This window comes from Helicoverpa armigera, chromosome 4 (assembly GCF_030705265.1).
Source record: "Helicoverpa armigera isolate CAAS_96S chromosome 4, ASM3070526v1, whole genome shotgun sequence".
Classification (NCBI taxonomy): domain Eukaryota; kingdom Metazoa; phylum Arthropoda; class Insecta; order Lepidoptera; family Noctuidae; genus Helicoverpa; species Helicoverpa armigera.
This window is the reverse complement of record NC_087123.1, coordinates 1,307,787-1,332,610: the sequence shown is the minus strand read 5'-3', so window position 1 is coordinate 1,332,610 and position 24,824 is coordinate 1,307,787. Positions and strand designations below refer to the sequence as shown.

At 36.3% G+C, this 24,824-nt stretch overlaps 1 protein-coding gene across 4 annotated transcripts in view; it reads left to right on the top strand.

Annotated features, from left to right (window-relative positions):
• Nucleotides 1–24,824, top strand: part of Grip (Glutamate receptor interacting protein) — a 278,531-nt gene that overhangs the window by 81,292 nt on the left and 172,415 nt on the right. For all 4 annotated transcript variants that reach the window (XM_021326289.3, XM_021326288.3, XM_021326293.3 and 1 more), the window contains exon 3: nucleotides 1,740–1,935. In XM_021326289.3, the coding sequence (XP_021181964.3) occupies nucleotides 1,830–1,935 (106 nt within the window). In that variant the 5' untranslated portion in view covers nucleotides 1,740–1,829. The remainder of the gene's footprint in view (nucleotides 1–1,739; nucleotides 1,936–24,824) is intronic.

The window sequence follows — 24,824 nt, the reverse complement described above, 5'->3', positions numbered from 1 at the left end:
TCGCTTACGTTTGCATTTTCTTAGTTTTTCTTAAACTGAATAATCTTATTTATTTTGCAAATTAAATTTATTTAAAAGTTGCGATATTGAGACAGCATCTGGCCTTGATCCATTTTTTTATTCTAATCCGTAAAGGTCCCTGCAGTTTCTAATTCGGTAGTAATTTTTGATACTTAAACCATTACATGGGCTACATAATCTAACCTATTTACCAATAACCAAATAACCTTACTCAATAAACTCATTCATCAAACTGATTTATGAATAATTTATCTACATTCATTTTATATTCATGGGAGTATGTCTGTGCCTTTTAAAAAAGTAGATACACTTCATTGTATTCAAGGGAGCATGTCGTCTGATTGACGGGATGAACTGACCCGTGACTGGAGGAGTATGCCAAACGATTCCCATAGCTTTGTGATATGCAATTTATAATCTAGTAGTTGGGGTTACTGGTTTTCTTATTGTAATTAAGTGTTGCAATTTTTACTGGGTGATAACTTACTTAGTGTTCAAAATGTTAAGTTTCTTCGTATTTTTATTTTAAATTTTGGCTTCTTCAAATCTATGTGCTTCTCCCACACAGAACTAGAGTCTACAAGAAGTAATAGTCACAAGATATATACAGTTCCCAATTCAGTTGTCAGACATACAGACATCGTCCAGGGACAAATACAGCCTTATTTATTATTGAAAATCTAATAGCATTCATTTACGATTACTGAATTTACTCATAGTTTCAATTATTCATCAACAATTGTTTTTGTATTAATTCCTTATAATGTCAAAGTTATTAAGCCTCGAAATATCCTCGTCTTAATCTCAGAAACAAAAGTTAGAAATAAAGCTTAGTTCTGATGATTAATCCTGTCACAACAAGCGAGGCTGATTGCATTCGGACGACGTTAAATCGATATAAGTCCTCGTCATTGTAATGTACGGCTATTATTGTCTTTTCAAAGTCCTCCGTACAATATACTCGTACATATCGAACTTATGTTGCTGTAGATCTCGTATCAAAGGGAATTATTTTCAACTTACCCTACAGACTGAATAGTCAGCCGAAAGTTGACCTGATGATTGCATTTTTTTTTAAAGAGAATATTGAAGCCAATCAAAGTTTTTAGTCGGTCTGATACCGGCTACTGCCACTGTTACCGGTCTGCTACCGGTGTTCTACTATTCATTTTCATACTGACTTACGAGAGCAAATAAACTATCGGCTGACTAAAAGTTTGTAGTGTGAGTGTAAGATACACTGAATGATTTTATAAAATTTACCTCAAAATACCGAAACGTTATTTAACTTTAAGTCTTTCGCAGCAATTCATGTTAGTGTGACACAGGCAGAATGTTTGATCTGTCTTTAAAATTGAGTGGCGTTTCAGTATGACTAGGTCCACTCTCAAAGGTCGTCAAACGGACGGCCATTTGACGAAAGTATGCAACGCACTAAAAGGGGATTTGGGTAGATAGCCAAATGCAATGCTTTCGCTCTATGTACTCAGCATTATGGCTTACCAGAAAGTCTGACAACTAGTCTTACCAAAGGGTGTATTTTGGTGTTTTCCGGGTTACTGTGTATAGGAGATAAGATAGGCAATCGCTCCTTGAAACACACTGGTACTTAGCTTTTGATTTAATTCATTTGAATATAGAACAACCATATTTAAAATACTATGAAAACAATGCTTGCTTGACCAAACGAAAACTAACCTACTTTTTTCTTGTTACAGATTTCGACCAGTGACAGTGTGAGTGACAAAATGATTCAGTGACGTGTTAACAGCTAAGTGTTAAGTGTTGTGTACAAATATGTGGTCAAGATGAAGTTGTGGAAAAGCCTTAAGATATCGATAGGCAGTCGGAGCGACCCTAAGTCTTACTCCCAGGAGTTGCCGCAGTGGGGTGGCCAAGGATATGAGTTGGATGGTAAGTTTTAAAAAACAAACTTTTTGGTATAGATGTTATATCCTTTCCAAGCGTAAGCCATACATATATGTGTAAATGTAAATGCACATTGTCATGATATTGTCGCAGTTGTTTTAGGGCCCAACATTTTTAATATAGAGGTTATAGGTACTGACCGACAATTCTGAATTGAATGATATATTATCTAATATACGATACTCTTTTAGACCTTATAAATAAATATTCGATAACAAACCTATCAATCTAGCTCAAGAGCTTTGCTTGTCACTTAATATAAATATTATGAAAAAACTGGGGACCCAGACGACGACTACTTGACATGAGAACATAATAATGTAATTTAAGATGATCTTATTAAAAATGTTGCCATACTTAAGTTTCAGCTTCAGATATAACTCGTTAATCATTTTTTACAAAGAGACACACAAAAAACGCATGTTGATAAAGAGATCATTTATCAAACTATGAAGATAGACATGATCCCGTTGGTGACAAAGAAAGAGCGACTTACGTCTAAAGCCAAAAGAAAATAAAAAACGAAAATGAACATGAGAATTTTAATATCGATGAAAATGAACATTTTGTAGCAAAAAGTAATAAAACTGATGATGCAAAAAACGACAATTCAGCAAATTGGGTGCTGTATATTAATACTCAGCTAAAATTTAATAAAAAAGTGCGTGACGGCAAAGGATGACACGTAATAAAACAACGGTTTATAAAATAGAATAAAAAGCTGGTAAATTCAGGCCGTTAAGCACCAGTGTATATAGACCAAATCATATTTTTTGTGAGAAGAATACAGTCCTACTTAGATATGACAGTCTTTCAAAGTTTAATTTAGGCACTAATAACCACTTTTTACATTATTATTATCACGGCTAGTTTACGTTTATATTATTCTTCTTCAATGTCTGTATACAAAATAAGAACATAGTCGTTCAAAATATTAGCCAGTCCATTCTGGCTGAAGTAGGGCATCGGTGATACCCAAAGACCGCTGAACGATCAATCATCCCGTATCGAAAGATTCTTTCCATGCAAAAATGTTAGAAACACAATTTTGAACTTCTACATCGCTCGAACTAGCCTACATTTTTAACACTGGCCTGTATTTTTTGGTTGAAAATTGTTCTAAACTATTTAACTTGTCAAAAATCAATTTCGCAAAAGCCTTTATGCGTCAGCAGTATGATGGAAAGCTTTTTTCATCTAATTTTTAATCAACGAGTTATCACTGGGCCGTGGTTAACTCGCGACATCAAAGCAAATATTTCGGTTTCATAGTCAAGGTAATTGGGGAAAACGGTTGTTTATAAAATTTCCTCGTCGTGTTGTTTTTAATTATGTTTGTTTATGGTGTTTTTTTTGTCAAACAACCTATGTTATGATGAATATACACTTTATGTATATTGATGAGAGGGCAAATATTATTTGGTACTCTGTAATTAGTGACCTTTCCTTATTTTGTTTTGCTGGTTGTGAGATCAAAGTGACAATACAAATGAGTGTCATCTGAGCAAGTTTACTTAGCTGTGGGAAGAAATAGGTCAGAGATAAAAGAATGGCAGCCGTTGCATTTTCCGCTCGAATAAGAATTCAAAACTTTCTTGTTACATTGTCTGTTAACACTAGACTGCATTATAATCCGACATGGGGATGACTGCAACTTTTATTACATTAATATCGTTTTATTTTGTATGTATTCTGAAATACACACTTCATATTCCTTGAAATGGCCTTTATTGGCTTTCTTTTGCAGCTAACATTTTTAAATGTGCAAATGATTTGATAGTCCGCGCAATTTAGCCAGAATTTCGAAGCTGTATTTTTCTGGTAAATGCGAAACGTATCACCTCAACCCATTTCGGTTTTTTCGGGTTTTTGCCGAAGCGAACGTTAAAATCGAAAACCAGTCGAGACAATGACCACGGCATACTGTAGCCGACGAACTCCATACCATTCTCCGTTCGCAGTAAAAATGTAGACTTTTTTCGCAAACCTCACGGAAAACCGTTCTTCCCAAAATTCATTTCGAAAAATATTAAAAATTCCAAAATTTCATTTGGCTCTGCCTACTGCGTTATGACAACGTTATTTTCATTTCAAATTCTAGGGAATAACATCCGAATTCGGAATGGGAGAAATATAAGAAAATATTCGCAGTATGAAAATGGTAATTTAAAATATGTAGGCAAAAATACAGTTTTGAGAATCCAATAGTGTCCGCACTAACTCGAAGCCGGCCAAGTATGCAATGATTTGGCAATTTTCTTCAAGACTCGCTTTTGAATATTCTCCTATATTGTGAACTGACTGCGCAAATTTAAAATAACAAAATGCAATTTTATTTCAAGTTCTTCGCTTGGATGTCGTACGTTTTCCTTTTAATTGCTTTGTGATTTATTAACTTTTGTATTTGGGTGATAGTGAAGTAATTATGAAAGCAACTGATATAGTTAATCATTCTTTTTTTATGTATTATATATATTTGTTTTGAAGGCATGATATTACAAACATGTAGGTACTACAGGTTCTTCCTTTCTTCACCTTATCGTGTCTACACACCTATCAGATTTTTCCGATAGTTTGAAAGCACCCCAATTGCAGTACGCAAAGGACCAAAATCAGCATAGCCTACTATTTAATATTTCGATTCATACTTTACATAGCATCCAACGCTATACCTACTCAAAGTAATATCAACGTCGACAGTGAACAATTCCATTACATTACTAGATGTTCAGAGCTCGTCTGCTTTTGTTTAAGAACTAGTTACATGATAGCGAAGTTCTTGTTACGGACTGAGAGTTTTAGGACAGTTGCAGATTACATTTTGGTACCCAGAACTCCTGTTTAGTAGGAATGAATAAAATTGACAGTCTTTGAGGCACTACTTAGATTTTTTTGGAATTGTTGTTAAGAAGAATCTTCATTACACGTATGTTTTGTATAGATGTGTATAATCAAATTTACGCAGATTTGATTGTATTGTTTTAATCAGTCACCCAATATTTTGCATTATTGGTCCAATAAATTATTCTATTAGGTATTTGATAATATCCAGCTTAACCCTCTTAACCCTCTCCGGGGTACCATCTTTTTCTAGACCAAATTAAAACTCAGTCGGTTCAGCCATTTCAGTTAATAAGCGTCACAATATAACGAACTCCAACGAACGAACTTTATTTTCGTCTTCTTTATCGTTTTTATTAGAAAAGATTCTAAATACACTGGTTAGTCAAAAATACAATGACCTCAAACAGTTATCCTTATCCCTAGATCCTTTCCAAAATCAAGTAAAAATAATCCTACACAAAATACAACCACATCTAAAAATATCCGTCTCCATAGAAACATCAAAGTCGCTGGCTCAAACCATACCGTGACGAGAACCAATGTCGCAGGTCAATGACATCTTACTTTGTTTCATTTATACAAAGTATAGCACTATAGGGGACGTATAACCTACTTCGGCTGGACAAACTATGTATATGGGTGGAATGGCTAGCGTGACCTATTTCAGTAGGGACAGTTGGACCAAGATAAGGCTAGAATATTTCAAGGAATAAGCATTATGGTCTGTAATAAATTTTGTTGGAGGGCTCTACTGGGCTGTACCAATTTACGTTCCACGCTATATTTTTGTGTACATACCAGTGGTGTTTTATAATTTGATAATCGGTTTTTTCCCTTATCTGCACACAGTGTTCGTGATTATCATGAAAACCAGGATCGTTCCAAAAATTTTCAGTCAAAATTTTAATATGAAACATAAAAAATGATGACTCCATTATTCTCGTTTCGCCGCCAAAAATCAAAAAGTCCCGACATTACCATAACAAAATGGAGGATACTTTAACAGAATCTCTCGGATTCTTAATTAAGTTCCCACTCGGTAACATTTTTGGGCCAGGCGACAAAAGGAGGGCCACAAAGGATGATTTGTTTTTGTCTCAAGCCTATTTTTTGAGGGCAACACGTAAAAAATTGCATGAAACCCGGGTCGAGCCGGTGTTGTGACGAGTGAATTTAATTGTTCAACTGTTTTTTAGATGAAGTGGTGTCACGGACGTTGCGGATAAAAATGTGGGCGTTACAGACCAATTTTTTTTTTTTTCATTTTTGAGATAAATCGGGATTCGAGATTTCTGACTTCATTTTGTTTTGATTTCGATCTTGGCAGTAATTTGAAGTGACGTGGTAGAAAGTGATTGATGCTCATTGCAGTCTCGATAACCAATAAGCTTAATATCATAACGAACTTACCCACCAGTTCACTTTACCCACCACGGACTACAACACAAAAAACCTTTCAAATAAATAACGAATATTGGCCGGCTTTGAGCAATTTTTTAACAAATTTTTGCCGAGTAAGATGAATTGGGAGTATCTAGAACAATTTGGACCTTGGCCAAATGATGGTGAAATGAAAAAGTTTTGTGATGAAAACGCATCCGTGAGCACGTTAAGTAATAACGGCAGAGGTCTGCACTGACATTAGCATGATGACTATTTAATGAAACATTCATTTTTCATATAAAACACTTCATGGTCATCAAGGCTATCAACCTCTTTGGACTGCAAATTCACAAATTCAAAAACAGGGTTCGATTCTATAATCGGAGACTATTATAAAGCTTGTCTATTGTGGCAAAGTCATAGTTAAGCAACAACTAAGCAGATATTTGGAGCTACAAAGCAGGTCCCAATGCCCTCAAATATTCAACAAAATTGAAACCAAACAGATGATCGTATCCATAAAAAATAAGAGCCCACAATAAACTGTACGGTACAAACGTTTACAGGAACATGAATATAATTATCGGATCCCCTGGATTTTGCATTAAGCCATTCCTCATTGTGACACCAGTCGTTAGCATAAATTTCAAAAAGATAAAAAGGACGTACAATTTTGTACAATACATGTAAGCTCTTCCCGTAATGGACGGTGTATAAAAGGATTATTTTAAATGTAGCTTGTAATTTGTATTTGATGAGATCTTACCTGAAGTACTTGGCTTCCTAATGATGTTATTGTCATTATTCTGTAGAACTAATGACACAAGCATTTTTCGAATATGGAAACCACTGAACCTGATGGGATGACATTTTATAAACAGCTAGCCCATTTCTTCAAGATGTTTACCTACACCTTTACTCAGTCTTTGGTGTCCAAGATATAGGTACCTACTTAAAATATATAAGTAATATTTAAGACCTGGAATCGAACCTCGTAAAAGCAAGAGCTTTAACCATCAGGCCACCACGACTTTTGTAATATTGCTAAGTATCAATTTATTATGTCGTAAAAATTGCGAATCATGTTGCTTTTTATTATCCTTAATTATTGTTCATTTGAGAAGAAACTTGTTTACTGTTTGTTGTTTTATTGAACATTAAATAATTTTATTTCTTTATGATGTCTTTCGTTACTGATATTTGTTCTGTAAATAGTCTGTCGTGTAAACCTGTATACTGAAGATTTTTTTTCTAATCTTATATTATTTGTGAAACAATATTTAATTTAAAAAATGTTAGCCTATAAAACAAAAATTCTATTGTAAACCAAAGCAATTTGTAACACAATGTTAAGTCTATCTAAAAGCAACACTGTCTACAAATACCTATTCATTAAATTAGAGCTACTGTTAAATCAATTAACGAAATCTATTGTGAGCAAAATTTTGAGTAGAAAACACAATTATTTATTAACAAACCCTTAATGAATTTAGGAATATCACACAATTTGAAATAAGGCCTTACAATTAAAATGACACCCGTCGCGCACAAAGCAGACCAGACGAACTTTGAGAGTCCAAAAATATAAATTAAAGAATGGAATTATTCCAGACAGTTGGTACATTTCCTAGACTTAGGTATGGCAGTGCTAACTAATTAGGAAAGACTTTAATTAAACATGAAAACCTAGACGTAGTGCTCCACTACACTTGGGATTACAACTTAAAGCTTGGAAGAGGAAAGAAAGGCGTTTTCATGTGCTCAGAGAAAATAAAATGTGAAAGAATGTATGTTTATCTTCGTAATAACGCTTGGGGCTTGAAATTTATTGGGAAATTGAGTTTTAAGTGAGATTCGGGAAAACGTGTTGGAAAGCAGACAATGGAGGTGTGGAGAGAACGTGTGCTGGGAATTTTTGAGCTTGACGCTGAGGTCAATCAATCAATTTGGCTTATACAGGGATTTTGATAATCAATAGGTTTTTAAAAAATATTGCCGATAGAAGAAGAGTTTGTTTGAAAATGCTGATTTCACAAAATACTGGGCCGATTCAAAAATTATTACAGTGTCAATTGGATCAGTTATTGAGCAATGTTATAGGCTACTTTTTATACGGATACATGAAGTTTTTCTACGGGATGTGGTTAAATAAAAAAGTGGAGACTATTGTGACTGGGTTTAAAGGAATCATTATGCACCTACCAAAAATTAGGTATGTATCTCTGATGAAATGTTAAACTTTAAACACTGTACAAAATAAATTCATTTATTCACGTTACCTAAATACCAAACCTACTAACAGAATACAAGAAAACTATCAAGTACTTAGTATTCTAGACCAGTAGTTGCCGGTCGGTTGCTTGTCGGTCAGGCAGTAGTAACCAATAATTCATCGGTGTAAGTGGTTCCCAGAGCATTAGACTGTGGTCACTTTCCAGCCTTGGGGGAACAAGCCGTGGCTTATATTAAATGTACTTGCTGTATAGTGTAAGAAGCTGGTTTCCTAGAAAGGTTAGGTTAGGTCACTTCCCGTGTTAGGTTAGTACATAATTACTTATAATTAAGTAATTAAGTTACACCTTTATGTATTGAAATATAAACTGTAGGTACATTATTTCAAAGAAAATAATATATATTTACATAAAAAATAAACTTAAAACTAATAAAGGGTATCAAAAAAGTAGTCCTCATGGTTGTCATACGGCAGTGTACCCTACGTTTAAGCATTGTCACGTTGGATGGTGAAAGAAAAGCTAGCCCTTGGGTCACGAGAAGTGTCAACAAGTAATGTATTATGTATATTTCATTTATCAGCTTATGTCACTTGTGAGATGATGTCAGACAAAGAACCAGACTTGCTGCGCTGACCCCAAATGAAATTGAGATGATGATGATTACATTATCAGCTGTTCTGTCCACCAACGGACATTGACCTCTGCCTGCGCTTGAAACCTCAATTTATTAGGTTAACGTTAAAATTCTAAACATGTGTACAAAAAGAATAAAACATGCATCGTATTCTCGAAAGAAAAATAACTTATTTGTGTCGGGAACATAAACATGACGTAAGAGCTAAGTAATCTCGTGTAAAACAAGCAAAACGAAACGAAACTCACACTTCCAGAAACGAATAAAAAGATATCCAGTTTTACGAGCAGCGTTTTCTTTCTTATCTTTGGGAATCCGTCAAAAGCCCACTTTGATAAGACAGAACTAAACCCGACACATTTATCACCATAATTTTTTTACAACCGCGGACATTCAAATGGGCATTTTTCATTGAACTTTTGATTAATTCACTTTTTATGTCCGAAAGATGTCCTAAAAATTTTATGGACTCTCCTTTCCGAATTTCATGGTTAAGAGAATTGTGGGTTTTGGCACATTAAAACTTTTTAGGGGTCGCGCAAAAATTATCTGGGATACCAAGCCAAAGTGAGTTAGGCGATGGAAAGTTTCGTTAAAAAACTTCTGCGGGTAATATTAAGTGAGTAAATTAAAATTGTTCGGAAACCTAAGTGGTCCTTTCGCCCAGAAGTTATTGTGTGCTCGCAAAGTTTTAGTTGTTTCTTTTGTATATTTCGTTTGACTTATTGAAATTGTTCTTATTTCGTGGATTTTATTATTAACCTCACTATTTATAAATCCAAATACATCTCTGCCTATTATGTGTTTACTTTAGGTTGCTGAACTTTTTTTGTTATGAATGTAAAATGCATGTCGCTCACACGATATTTACACAAGAGCACATCCACTTCCCTCGTGTAGCTTAAACTACAGAAAACAAAATGACTAAATGAAAAATTAGGACAATAACCTATCGATACAAAGGTCCACACCATCCGAACCTTATTACAAAATATTCCCCGTATTCCCAATAAATTAGGCCTGGCACACATAAGCAAATAAAGTAAACTTCTCAACCCTAATTTAAATCCTTAATAAAACTCACGGCTGCTAAACGGCTGTCACATATTAACGATAATGAAGTTTCACAAGGATTGCCAGTTAAATAATATTAAACGGCACACATTTCCGTAATGAGATGCAACAGATATTGTTTTGCGTCAAAAACAGGTGCTGAAGCTTGTTTTGTTTTTCAAGCAAAAGTTGTAGAAGGTTCATTCATAAATAGTACCTTTATACATATCTACATACATAGATATATCAAGCAATGGTGCTTTTTGATTTCTGATACAATACTACATATTTTAAAATTATATCTACTCTCTCAGGGATTGTTCACACCAAACGTAATGTCCGCCGCTGACTGTGAGTATACTCACTGTCTGCCCCAGTTTGAACGTCGACTCAATCTGCAGTACGCGTACTCACCAAGCCGACAATAGGCTATAGCGTACGATGCGCTACATGTGTGAACAAAAGAATAGGCTCTTGTAGGTTCACACTAGATGCGTACGCTGAGCGGCTGACTATTCTACACATAAAAGGGCTCAGTATATATCTCATACTTTATATTTCGAATATAGACTTTATCCAAATAAGTTCAAGAAATATTTTCGTATGACAGTAAAACATTCGATGAATTAATATCTTTAATACGTTTAAGTTTATATAAAAGGGACACTAATTATCGACGTGCTGTACCGAGGCGCGGCGGTGCGTACGCGGCGGAGCGGCGCTATTCGGCAACTGCGTCCGCGTAGCCAATCCGCGTCCGCCGTGCATAGTCGCGTAGTAAAATAATCGGCCACTGAGAGTCAGCTACAACAGACGACGTAACAGCGTATAGTCGGTTCGGTGTGAACGACAATTTCAATATATATGGAAAAGCAATAAACTGCGTAACGCGCGCTCACAGTCAGCGGCCGACAATACGTTTGGTCTGAACGATGCCTTCGATAGCCATAAAATAATATTTAAATGTACATGAACATAAGATAGGACAAAATGAGTAAACCAATAGGATTGGATATTCGACTTGAATGTTGAATGAATGACGTGGGCGTTCTGTGGGCTTTAATGCTTTTTAATTATTTTCCACCGTCAGAAGCTATATCAAAGGATGGTAATATAATCCAAATTAGAGTTTCAATGAAAAATAAAATCTGTAGCTTGTTATGGTCATTGATTGGAATGTGACCTTTATTTTCGTTAGGCTTGACAAGCGCCGCGGTGGCTAAACGGTTAACGCTTGGGCATCGATAGCGAGGAGGCTTGAGTTCGATCCTAACATCGCGCAATACTTTTGGTAGCTTATTTTGCCTTTTTGGGTGTCCAATCCGTTGTAATGCATTCTATCGCGTGAGGGTGGCACATAAGTCCAAACTCCACTTGCGACATTTATCTCAAAGAGGACGGACCTATGTTGATGTGGTCATTGTGAGCTACTATCTACCGGCATAGTATAAATAAGATTATGTTAAAGTGATTCACACATTAAGATAATAGTGATTGTGCTTGTGTAATCCGAACAGGGGTAAGTGCTAGTTTTAAGGGGTTAGGACATCTATAGATTACTTCATATTCAGGTCCTGACCATTTCAATTGTCATTGTTTTAGCCTCACGCAACGCCCTTTGAGTTTGGATCTTAATAAGACCTAAGAACGAAATCTTAGATATACCTATCATAAGGATTATCCCCTGAATACGGAGCTACCGGGCATAGGTGTTGGCAGAGTTCACCATAATTAACTCTCCTGGCGTCCAAATTAGATTAAGTTAGTTTAAGCTTAGGTATTCTGTGAGTGGCTAGTTTTAAGGTTCTGATAATATACGGTGGTAATCACTGATCTCGTTTCATTGTGCATGAAAAACCCGTAACAAATAGCGCCCAACGTAAAAAATCGGGTGTAATACACCGACATTCTTATACCGTCATTGCATTTTGTCAAAATTAGTCTGGTTGTGAAATGAAATACGGGTTAAAGTTAAATATAAGTTGACTTTTTTTTGTGAGTGTACCCACGTAAGTTTTTTCTTAACTGGTAATGGTATGTTATATTATGTTCTTTGTTTAGTTACAATATTACTTTTGTGCACTTTTTACCATAAGTATGTACAGTTATCACTTTTTACTTGTTACCGATTGTTGAGTTGAGGTTATATATATAGTTATTAGAGTATAAAGTAAGTTAGAATATTAAGATATATAGTTATTAGTAGAGGTTTTGTTTTTATCTTGACGGTACCGAAGTAGCTTAACTATTTTAATTGAAGATTAGTTTAGAAAGGTACCGGCGATTTCTTCGTTCAAATATTGTTGTAAAGTAGGAAAATAGATAAGTATCGTTAATATTATTGTAATTACGGTGGATATTAGCTCACATTTACCGTTCGTATTTGTTTAAGTATTCGTTATGGATCCTTATTATTTGTTAAAAGAGGAATTAGAGTTTGAACTTCAATCGAGAGGAGTCTCCATAAAGGGCAATGTTGATTTATTGAAGAAACTTTTGAAGGAACTGCTCATTACCGAGCAGTCGGGGTTAGTAAATTATGAAATCAAGGCTCCTCGACAAGTACTAGCATCACCGGAGGCGGAATTAAAACACTGCAAGTCCAAATTAACAACGTTAGCCACGTATATTAATGAAATAACAGAGAAACCGGATAGACACTTATTTAAACGATTAGTATCGCGGTTGTATCACGTTAAAAATAGGTTAGAACTTATTTCGAGTGGGAACGCGGCCGAGGATAATATTAAGGTCGAACTTTCCACGCGTTGTCAAATGTTATTGGACAAGCTTGAGTCAAAGGATGACGCTGAAGTTCAGAAGGATGAAATTACTCCAGAGATTAAACAATTGTTACACGAAACCTTGGGTGAGGTTGGGGATAATATTGTAAAAAAACTACAAATTGATACCGAGGAGAATTCTGACAAAATGAGACCAAAGTTATTTAAAACTTCAACCTTGGACATAGATACACCCAAACGGAAACTGGTACCTATTAGTCAGTGGGGTGTTTACTTCTCTGCGGACAATAAAGTCAGTGTTAATGCATTTATTGAGCGTGTTAATGAAATTAAAGAGGCTAGGAATGCGACTGATGAGGACTTGTGGCGTTATGCGATAGATTTTTAAGGGTGACGCCTTGATATGGTTTAGAGCTAATAAAGTTCATGCTACAAATTGGAAGGAATTAGTGGTCTTATTAAAAAGAACTTTTCAATCACCGTTTTATCAGGATGACTTGTTAGCGGAAATAAAGGCAAGGACGCAAGGTAAAGACGAATCTATAGCTATTTATATGTCAACCCTTCAAAACATGTTTAATCGCTTGCCATTGCCGATTACGGAACAGGAAAAAATATCTATAATCTTACGAAACATACAGCCATATTATCAAAGAGCGATCTGCAGGGATGTGTTCTTTTCGGTCGCTGAAATAGTAGAGGTTTTAAGGATAGTCGAAAGAACCAAAATCAATTGTGATAGGTTTGAAGAACCTAAGTCTCACACAATCAACTTAGAACCAGATTTAGCTTATAAAAATAATTCACTGCCGGGAACCAGCAAAATGTTAACGAAGTTTCGGCAAAAATTGAAATAGATAACGTCACAACCAGCGCTCAAAGGCTTATAACAGGTAGGTGTTGGAATTGTCGGGAGGTAGGGCACTTATTTAGGTCATGTAGTGTTCCTAAGCAACGATTGTTTTGTTACAAATGTGGTCGTTTTGGAGTGACTTCTAAAGATTGCGTATGTAAGGGAAACGCCACAGGGGAAAGTATGAATCCTGCCAAATAAACTTTCCCCTAGATAAACATAGTAAGGAGTGGCAGGACTGGCTTAGGACGGTAAAGAAGTTTATGTCTCGCGGGGAATTGAACCCAGTAGTTTTAGAAAGAGATAATGATAATAGGGACTATGTACTTATCGACATTTTGGGCATTACACATATAGCGCTTTTGGACTCAGGGGCTAATCGAACTGTTATTAACAGAGATTTAGCTCAAACTTTAAGAGGTCTAGGCTTAAAAACATATCGCTCTAAGGACGTACAGGTAGCTACCGCCGATGGTAATCGTCATAATATTACTGAAATTATAGATGTTCCGGTCAAATTCAATGGGCGCTTTAATGTAGTAAAGATGATGGTTATGCCGAACTTGTCACAGAAAGTTTTATTAGGAAAAGATTTCTTTGCTAGGTTTGGTATCTTCATTGATTTTAAAGGAGAAAAGTCGGATTGCCGTCGGATGATCAACGCTTTATCCTTACAAGAACCATGTGTGGTTTCAAGGGAAGATTTAAGTATAGAGCAGCAAGAACTCTTGAATAGGTTGATTGAGATAATGAAACAGACAATTGGCTCAGGATTAGGACGCACAAATATTATTAAACATGAAATTGACACTGGTGGTTGTAAGCCAATACATCAAAAGCAGTACAATTTCTCGCCGGTAATTAAACGTGAAATTGAACGTGAATTGGATGATATGTTAGAAAAAGATGTTGTAGAACCGTCACACAGTCCTTGGTGTTCACCAGTTCTGATAGTTAAAAAACCAAATGGGGAGAATAGGTTGTGCTTGGATAGTAGACAGGTCAACAAGGTGACAAAGAGAGATACATATCCTCTGCCTAGAGTATCGAACATATTAGATCATCTCAAAAACGCCAAATTCTTAAGCACAATTGATTTAAAATCAGCATTTTGGCAAATATCTTTATGTGAATCGAGTAAAGAAAAGACTGCTTTTGCTGTACCAGGACGGGGCTTGTTTCACTTCAAAGTTATGCCCTTCGGTCTAGTGAATGCTTCTCAGACTCAACAGAGACTGATGGACATTTTGTTTCATGCATTGGAGGGAAAGTTTGGGCATATTTGGATGACATTGTCATTTGTTCGGTTAATTTCATAGAGCATATGGAAGTATTGGAGAAAGTCATGCATATTTTAAAAGATGCTAACTTGACTATTAATGTAGATAAATGCAAGTTTGCTAGGCCAAGCTTGAAGTTTTTAGGTTACATCGTAGACAAAGATGGACTTCGCACGGATCCTGATAAAGTTTCCGCCATACTAAATTTTCCTAGACCTAGAAATATTACGGAGCTAAAGCGATTTATTGGACTAGCAAGCTGGTATAGACGCTTCGTAAAAGATTTTTCTATGGTAGCAGCACCTTTGCATAATCTTACCAAAGGAAAGAAACATAGAAAGTTCATATGGAATGAAGAAGCAGAAAAGTCATTTACAGAGCTCAAAACACGTCTTACGACGACACCTGTAATGTCTTGTCCAGATTATAGTAAGCCATTTATAGTTCAGTGTGACGCGTCTAGTAAGGGTATCGGGGCGGTACTTTGCCAAAACGTTGATGGAAAAGAGCAAGCTATAGCGTTCTTAAGTAGGAAACTCTCGGACAGGGAAAAACGATATTCTACGTCAGAAAGAGAATTATTAAGTGTAGTTTATGCCATCGAAAAATTTAGACCTTATATAGATGGGACAAAGTTTACCGTAATAACGGATCACAGTGCATTGCAATGGTTACACAAAATGAAAGACCCTCATGGGCGGCTAGCCAGGTGGGCCATGAAACTTCAGCAGTTTGATTTTGAGGTCGTCCACAGACCGGGAAAGAGTAATACAGTGCCCGATGCACTCTCTCGTTCAATAGAATTGTGTACAGAAATCAATGCAATCAAAATAGGTGAAATAGACAAAGATGATTGGTACAAATCGAAAGTAAACAAGATTTTGAGTGGTCAGGAACGTGATTTAAGTTGGAATGTCAAAGATGGTCTTTTATTTAAAAAAGTGAGGCTTAGACAATATCCTAATTGTGAGTCTATTTGGAAAGTTTTTGTACCAACGGGATTGCGTAACAAAGTAATAAAAGAATGTCATGATGAGGCTACAGCGGGTCATTTAGGCATCCGGAAAACGACTTTCAGAATTAAGCAATTCTATTACTGGCCGAATATGATTCAGGATGTTAAGCAATACATTAAGTCCTGTGATGTATGTGCAAAATTTAAAGTTGCACAACAGTTACCCCGGGGCCACATGGGTCAACATAGGGTGGTCACAGGCCCTTGGCAGGTTATATCATTAGATTTAATGGGTCCCTTTCCGAAGAGTAAACTTGGTAATACTATGCTTTTGGTAATTACCTGCTGGTTCAGTAAGTTTACTTTAATTTTTGCTCTTCGCACGGGGAAGACAGAGAAAATTTGCGAAATCTTGGAAAGTCAGATTTTGCTTTTCGGCGCCCCAAAAGCTATTATATGTGATAATGGCAAACAGTTTGCCTCAAATATTTTTAAAGATTTAGCGTTAAAATATAATTATAGAATTTGGTTCACTCCAAATTACCACCCACAAAGTAATCCTACAGAGCGGGTGAATAGGGTCATAGGTACTATGATATCTTCGTACATTAAGTCAAAGAAGCACAATGAATGGGACGTCAACCTTAAAGAAATCGCACACGCCATAAGAACCGCTGTTCATGAAACTACTGGTTATACGCCTTCGTACCTTTTTCTAGGCAGAGAAACATCTATATCTAATTCTGATACCGGATGGAACTTCAGTTCAGATATAAATAACTTGGTAGTAAATACTAAACCGTTTATCGATAGACAAGTAGTAAGAAATAATGTGTTTAGAACTGTACAGGTTAATATGAAGAGGTCTCATATGAAGAGTAGCAATGTATACAACAATAAGCGCAATGAGGGATCCTTTAAAGTAGGCGACGTCATCTGGAAAAGGACTAAGTACCTTTCTAATGCTAATAAGAAATTTATGGCCAAATTAGCACCAAAGTTTGAGAAGGCTATAGTGACGGAAAAGTTATCAGAAACTGTTTTTCGTTTAAATAATATTTTTGGTAAACCTATTGGAATGTGGCATATTAAGGATCTGAAGGGATTGTAAAAAAAAAATATGTATACAGAATTTTTTTTTTTTGTAGGTAAGGGTATATGTTATGGTCATTGATTGGAATGTGACCTTTATTTTCGTTAGGCTTGACAAGCGCCGCGGTGGCTAAACGGTTAACGCTTGGGCATCGATAGCGAGGAGGCTTGAGTTCGATCCTAACATCGCGCAATACTTTTGGTAGCTTATTTTGCCTTTTTGGGTGTCCAATCCGTTGTAATGCATTCTATCGCGTGAGGGTGGCACATAAGTCCAAACTCCACTTGCGACATTTATCTCAAAGAGGACGGACCTATGTTGATGTGGTCATTGTGAGCTACTATCTACCGGCATAGTATAAATAAGATTATGTTAAAGTGATTCACACATTAAGATAATAGTGATTGTGCTTGTGTAATCCGAACAGGGTAAGTGCTAGTTTTAAGGGTTAGGACATCTATAGATTACTTCATATTCAGGTCCTGACCATTTCAATTGTCATTGTTTTAGCCTCACGCAACGCCCTTTGAGTTTGGATCTTAATAAGACCTAAGAACGAAATCTTAGATATACCTATCATAAGGATTATCCCCTGAATACGGAGCTACCGGGCATAGGTGTTGGCAGAGTTCACCATAATTAACTCTCCTGGCGTCCAAATTAGATTAAGTTAGTTTAAGCTTAGGTATTCTGTGAGTGGCTAGTTTTAAGGTTCTGATAATATACGGTGGTAATCACTGATCTCGTTTCATTGTGCATGAAAAACCCGTAACAAATAGCGCCCAACGTAAAAAAAAATCGGGTGTAATACACCGACATTCTTATACCGTCATTGCATTTTGTCAAAATTAGTCTGGTTGTGAAATGAAATACGGGTTAAAGTTAAATATAAGTTGACTTTTTTTTGTGAGTGTACCCACGTAAGTTTTTTCTTAACTGGTAATGGTATGTTATATTATGTTCTTTGTTTAGTTACAATATTACTTTTGTGCACTTTTTACCATAAGTATGTACAGTTATCACTTTTTACTTGTTACCGATTGTTGAGTTGAGGTTATATATATAGTTATTAGAGTATAAAGTAAGTTAGAATATTAAGATATATAGTTATTAGTAGAGGTTTTGTTTTTATCTTGACGGTACCGAAGTAGCTTAACTATTTTAATTGAAGATTAGTTTAGAAAGGTACCGGCGATTTCTTCGTTCAAATATTGTTGTAAAGTAGGAAAATAGATAAGTATCGTTAATATTATTGTAATTACGGTGGATATTAGCTCACATTTACCGTTCGTATTTGTTTAAGTATTCGTTATGGATCCTTATTATTTGTTAAAAGAGGAATTAGAGTTTGAACTTCAATCGAGAGGAGTCTCCATAAAGGGCAATGTTGATTTATTGAAGAAACTTTTGAAGGAACTGCTCATTACCGAGCAGTCGGGGTTAGTAAATTATGAAATCAAGGCTCCTCGACAAGTACTAGCATCACCGGAGGCGGAATTAAAACACTGCAAGTCCAAATTAACAACGTTAGCCACGTATATTAATGAAATAACAGAGAAACCGGATAGACACTTATTTAAACGATTAGTATCGCGGTTGTATCACGTTAAAAATAGGTTAGAACTTATTTCGAGTGGGAACGCGGCCGAGGATAATATTAAGGTCGAACTTTCCACGCGTTGTCAAATGTTATTGGACAAGCTTGAGTCAAAGGATGACGCTGAAGTTCAGAAGGATGAAATTACTCCAGAGATTAAACAATTGTTACACGAAACCTTGGGTGAGGTTGGGGATAATATTGTAAAAAAACTACAAATTGATACCGAGGAGAATTCTGACAAAATGAGACCAAAGTTATTTAAAACTTCAACCTTGGACATAGATACACCCAAACGGAAACTGGTACCTATTAGTCAGTGGGGTGTTTACTTCTCTGCGGACAATAAAGTCAGTGTTAATGCATTTATTGAGCGTGTTAATGAAATTAAAGAGGCTAGGAATGCGACTGATGAGGACTTGTGGCGTTATGCGATAGATTTTTTTAAGGGTGACGCCTTGATATGGTTTAGAGCTAATAAAGTTCATGCTACAAATTGGAAGGAATTAGTGGTCTTATTAAAAAGAACTTTTCAATCACCGTTTTATCAGGATGACTTGTTAGCGGAAATAAAGGCAAGGACGCAAGGTAAAGACGAATCTATAGCTATTTATATGTCAACCCTTCAAAACATGTTTAATCGCTTGCCATTGCCGATTACGGAACAGGAAAAAATATCTATAATCTTACGAAACATACAGCCATATTATCAAAGAGCGATCTGCAGGGATGTGTTCTTTTCGGTCGCTGAAATAGTAGAGGTTTTAAGGATAGTCGAAAGAACCAAAATCAATTGTGATAGGTTTGAAGAACCTAAGTCTCACACAATCAACTTAGAACCAGATTTAGCTTATAAAAATAATTCACTGCCGGGAACCAGCAAAATGTTAACGAAGTTTCGGCAAAATTGAAATAGATAACGTCACAACCAGCGCTCAAAGGCTTATAACAGGTAGGTGTTGGAATTGTCGGGAGGTAGGGCACTTATTTAGGTCATGTAGTGTTCCTAAGCAACGATTGTTTTGTTACAAATGTGGTCGTTTTGGAGTGACTTCTAAAGATTGCGTATGTAAGGGAAACGCCACAGGGGAAAGTATGAATCCTGCCAAATAAACTTTCCCCTAGATAAACATAGTAAGGAGTGGCAGGACTGGCTTAGGACGGTAAAGAAGTTTATGTCTCGCGGGAATTGAACCCAGTAGTTTTAGAAAGAGATAATGATAATAGGGACTATGTACTTATCGACATTTTGGGCATTACACATATAGCGCTTTTGGACTCAGGGGCTAATCGAACTGTTATTAACAGAGATTTAGCTCAAACTTTAAGAGGTCTAGGCTTAAAAACATATCGCTCTAAGGACGTACAGGTAGCTACCGCCGATGGTAATCGTCATAATATTACTGAAATTATAGATGTTCCGGTCAAATTCAATGGGCGCTTTAATGTAGTAAAGATGATGGTTATGCCGAACTTGTCACAGAAAGTTTTATTAGGAAAAGATTTCTTTGCTAGGTTTGGTATCTTCATTGATTTTAAAGGAGAAAAGTCGGATTGCCGTCGGATGATCAACGCTTTATCCTTACAAGAACCATGTGTGGTTTCAAGGGAAGATTTAAGTATAGAGCAGCAAGAACTCTTGAATAGGTTGATTGAGATAATGAAACAGACAATTGGCTCAGGATTAGGACGCACAAATATTATTAAACATGAAATTGACACTGGTGGTTGTAAGCCAATACATCAAAAGCAGTACAATTTCTCGCCGGTAATTAAACGTGAAATTGAACGTGAATTGGATGATATGTTAGAAAAAGATGTTGTAGAACCGTCACACAGTCCTTGGTGTTCACCAGTTCTGATAGTTAAAAAACCAAATGGGGAGAATAGGTTGTGCTTGGATAGTAGACAGGTCAACAAGGTGACAAAGAGAGATACATATCCTCTGCCTAGAGTATCGAACATATTAGATCATCTCAAAAACGCCAAATTCTTAAGCACAATTGATTTAAAATCAGCATTTTGGCAAATATCTTTATGTGAATCGAGTAAAGAAAAGACTGCTTTTGCTGTACCAGGACGGGGCTTGTTTCACTTCAAAGTTATGCCCTTCGGTCTAGTGAATGCTTCTCAGACTCAACAGAGACTGATGGACATTTTGTTTCATGCATTGGAGGGGAAAGTTTGGGCATATTTGGATGACATTGTCATTTGTTCGGTTAATTTCATAGAGCATATGGAAGTATTGGAGAAAGTCATGCATATTTTAAAAGATGCTAACTTGACTATTAATGTAGATAAATGCAAGTTTGCTAGGCCAAGCTTGAAGTTTTTAGGTTACATCGTAGACAAAGATGGACTTCGCACGGATCCTGATAAAGTTTCCGCCATACTAAATTTTCCTAGACCTAGAAATATTACGGAGCTAAAGCGATTTATTGGACTAGCAAGCTGGTATAGACGCTTCGTAAAAGATTTTTCTATGGTAGCAGCACCTTTGCATAATCTTACCAAAGGAAAGAAACATAGAAAGTTCATATGGAATGAAGAAGCAGAAAAGTCATTTACAGAGCTCAAAACACGTCTTACGACGACACCTGTAATGTCTTGTCCAGATTATAGTAAGCCATTTATAGTTCAGTGTGACGCGTCTAGTAAGGGTATCGGGGCGGTACTTTGCCAAAACGTTGATGGAAAAGAGCAAGCTATAGCGTTCTTAAGTAGGAAACTCTCGGACAGGGAAAACGATATTCTACGTCAGAAAGAGAATTATTAAGTGTAGTTTATGCCATCGAAAAATTTAGACCTTATATAGATGGGACAAAGTTTACCGTAATAACGGATCACAGTGCATTGCAATGGTTACACAAAATGAAAGACCCTCATGGGCGGCTAGCCAGGTGGGCCATGAAACTTCAGCAGTTTGATTTTGAGGTCGTCCACAGACCGGGAAAGAGTAATACAGTGCCCGATGCACTCTCTCGTTCAATAGAATTGTGTACAGAAATCAATGCAATCAAAATAGGTGAAATAGACAAAGATGATTGGTACAAATCGAAAGTAAACAAGATTTTGAGTGGTCAGGAACGTGATTTAAGTTGGAATGTCAAAGATGGTCTTTTATTTAAAAAGTGAGGCTTAGACAATATCCTAATTGTGAGTCTATTTGGAAAGTTTTGTACCAACGGGATTGCGTAACAAAGTAATAAAAGAATGTCATGATGAGGCTACAGCGGGTCATTTAGGCATCCGGAAAACGACTTTCAGAATTAAGCAATTCTATTACTGGCCGAATATGATTCAGGATGTTAAGCAATACATTAAGTCCTGTGATGTATGTGCAAAATTTAAAGTTGCACAACAGTTACCCCCACATGGGTCAACATAGGGTGGTCACAGGCCCTTGGCAGGTTATATCATTAGATTTAATGGGTCCCTTTCCGAAGAGTAAACTTGGTAATACTATGCTTTTGGTAATTACCTGCTGGTTCAGTAAGTTTACTTTAATTTTGCTCTTCGCACGGGGAAGACAGAGAAAATTTGCGAAATCTTGAAAGTCAGATTTTGCTTTTCGGCGCCCCAAAAGCTATTATATGTGATAATGGCAAACAGTTTGCCTCAAATATTTTAAAGATTTAGCGTTAAAATATAATTATAGAATTTGGTTCACTCCAAATTACCACCCACAAAGTAATCCTACAGAGCGGGTGAATAGGGTCATAGGTACTATGATATCTTCGTACATTAAGTCAAAGAAGCACAATGAATGGGACGTCAACCTTAAAGAAATCGCACACGCCATAAGAACCGCTGTTCATGAAACTACTGGTTATACGCCTTCGTACCTTTTTCTAGGCAGAGAAACATCTATATCTAATTCTGATACCGGATGGAACTTCAGTTCAGATATAAATAACTTGGTAGTAAATACTAAACCGTTTATCGATAGACAAGTAGTAAGAAATAATGTGTTTAGAACTGTACAGGTTAATATGAAGAGGTCTCATATGAAGAGTAGCAATGTATACAACAATAAGCGCAATGAGGGATCCTTTAAAGTAGGCGACGTCATCTGGAAAAGGACTAAGTACCTTTCTAATGCTAATAAGAAATTTATGGCCAAATTAGCACCAAAGTTTGAGAAGGCTATAGTGACGGAAAAGTTATCAGAAACTGTTTTTCGTTTAAATAATATTTTGGTAAACCTATTGGAATGTGGCATATTAAGGATCTGAAGGATTGTATGTATACAGAATTTTTTTTTGTAGGTAAGGGTATATGTTATGGTCATTGATTGGAATGTGACCTTTATTTTCGTTAGGCTTGACAAGCGCCGCGGTGGCTAAACGGTTAACGCTTGGGCATCGATAGCGAGGAGGCTTGAGTTCGATCCTAACATCGCGCAATACTTTTGGTAGCTTATTTTGCCTTTTTGGGTGTCCAATCCGTTGTAATGCATTCTATCGCGTGAGGGTGGCACATAAGTCCAAACTCCACTTGCGACATTTATCTCAAAGAGGACGGACCTATGTTGATGTGGTCATTGTGAGCTACTATCTACCGGCATAGTATAAATAAGATTATGTTAAAGTGATTCACACATTAAGATAATAGTGATTGTGCTTGTGTAATCCGAACAGGGGTAAGTGCTAGTTTTAAGGGTTAGGACATCTATAGATTACTTCATATTCAGGTCCTGACCATTTCAATTGTCATTGTTTTAGCCTCACGCAACGCCCTTTGAGTTTGGATCTTAATAAGACCTAAGAACGAAATCTTAGATATACCTATCATAAGGATTATCCCTGAATACGGAGCTACCGGGCATAGGTGTTGGCAGAGTTCACCATAATTAACTCTCCTGGCGTCCAAATTAGATTAAGTTAGTTTAAGCTTAGGTATTCTGTGAGTGGCTAGTTTTAAGGTTCTGATAATATACGGTGGTAATCACTGATCTCGTTTCATTGTGCATGAAAAACCCGTAACAAATAGCGCCCAACGTAAAAAAAAATCGGGTGTAATACACCGACATTCTTATACCGTCATTGCATTTTGTCAAAATTAGTCTGGTTGTGAAATGAAATACGGGTTAAAGTTAAATATAAGTTGACTTTTTTTTGTGAGTGTACCCACGTAAGTTTTTTCTTAACTGGTAATGGTATGTTATATTATGTTCTTTGTTTAGTTACAATATTACTTTTGTGCACTTTTTACCATAAGTATGTACAGTTATCACTTTTTACTTGTTACCGATTGTTGAGTTGAGGTTATATATATAGTTATTAGAGTATAAAGTAAGTTAGAATATTAAGATATATAGTTATTAGTAGAGGTTATACGAAATAAAATGCAGTACTTCTGCACATTTTTATTTCGTATATCGTGTCTCTGAAGTGATAACTCGCAGCTGTTGTCATCATTACTAAAATTTCGAAGATAGGTATCGGTCTAATTCAGTATGTTGGACCTTTCAGCATTATTCGGGTTTCAGATGTTGGAAAATTTTGATTAAAATTGTAATAAAGAAAATAAATAACATTGCGTTGGTGATTTGAGAAGTAAATGACTGTGGGTGGTCTTTAACGAGGGACATAATTAATTTTCTACTGATAAATGTTCGAGATTTAAGAAAATTGTGTTTTAAATAAAAAAAATTAAGCACGTGCGGTGTATTGCTAGATTTTACTTAGGTATATTAGTTCGGCTGAAACATGGGTCCTCTATCGGAAACATATACGGGCGCTGGACCGATTTCATCTAAAGTGCATAAGAGACATTCTGAAAATCAAATGGTCGGATCGGATTAGAAATACCGAAGTGCTACGACGCGCGAATGTCTGCGGCATAGAAGCGTACCTGATGCGGCGACAGCTCAGATGGTGCGGTCATGTTTTGCGCATGGATGATGATAGGGTGGCCAAACGCATCTTCTTTTCTGAACTCCAGAACGGCAGACGGAAACAAGGTGGCCAGTTCTTACGCTTCAAGGATGTTCAGAAAAGACACATGAAAAAGTGCAACATTGATCCTCAGAACTGGGAGACAAAAGCCATTTGCCGCCCTGAATGGAGAGGCCTACTTAAAATTGCGATCAAAGATTTCGAAGAGCAAAGGAAATCCTCACTGGATGCGAAGCGTGATGCTCTTAAGGCTAAAACAACAGCAGCCATTCATTATAACTACGTGGACGGTATCCTAACGTGC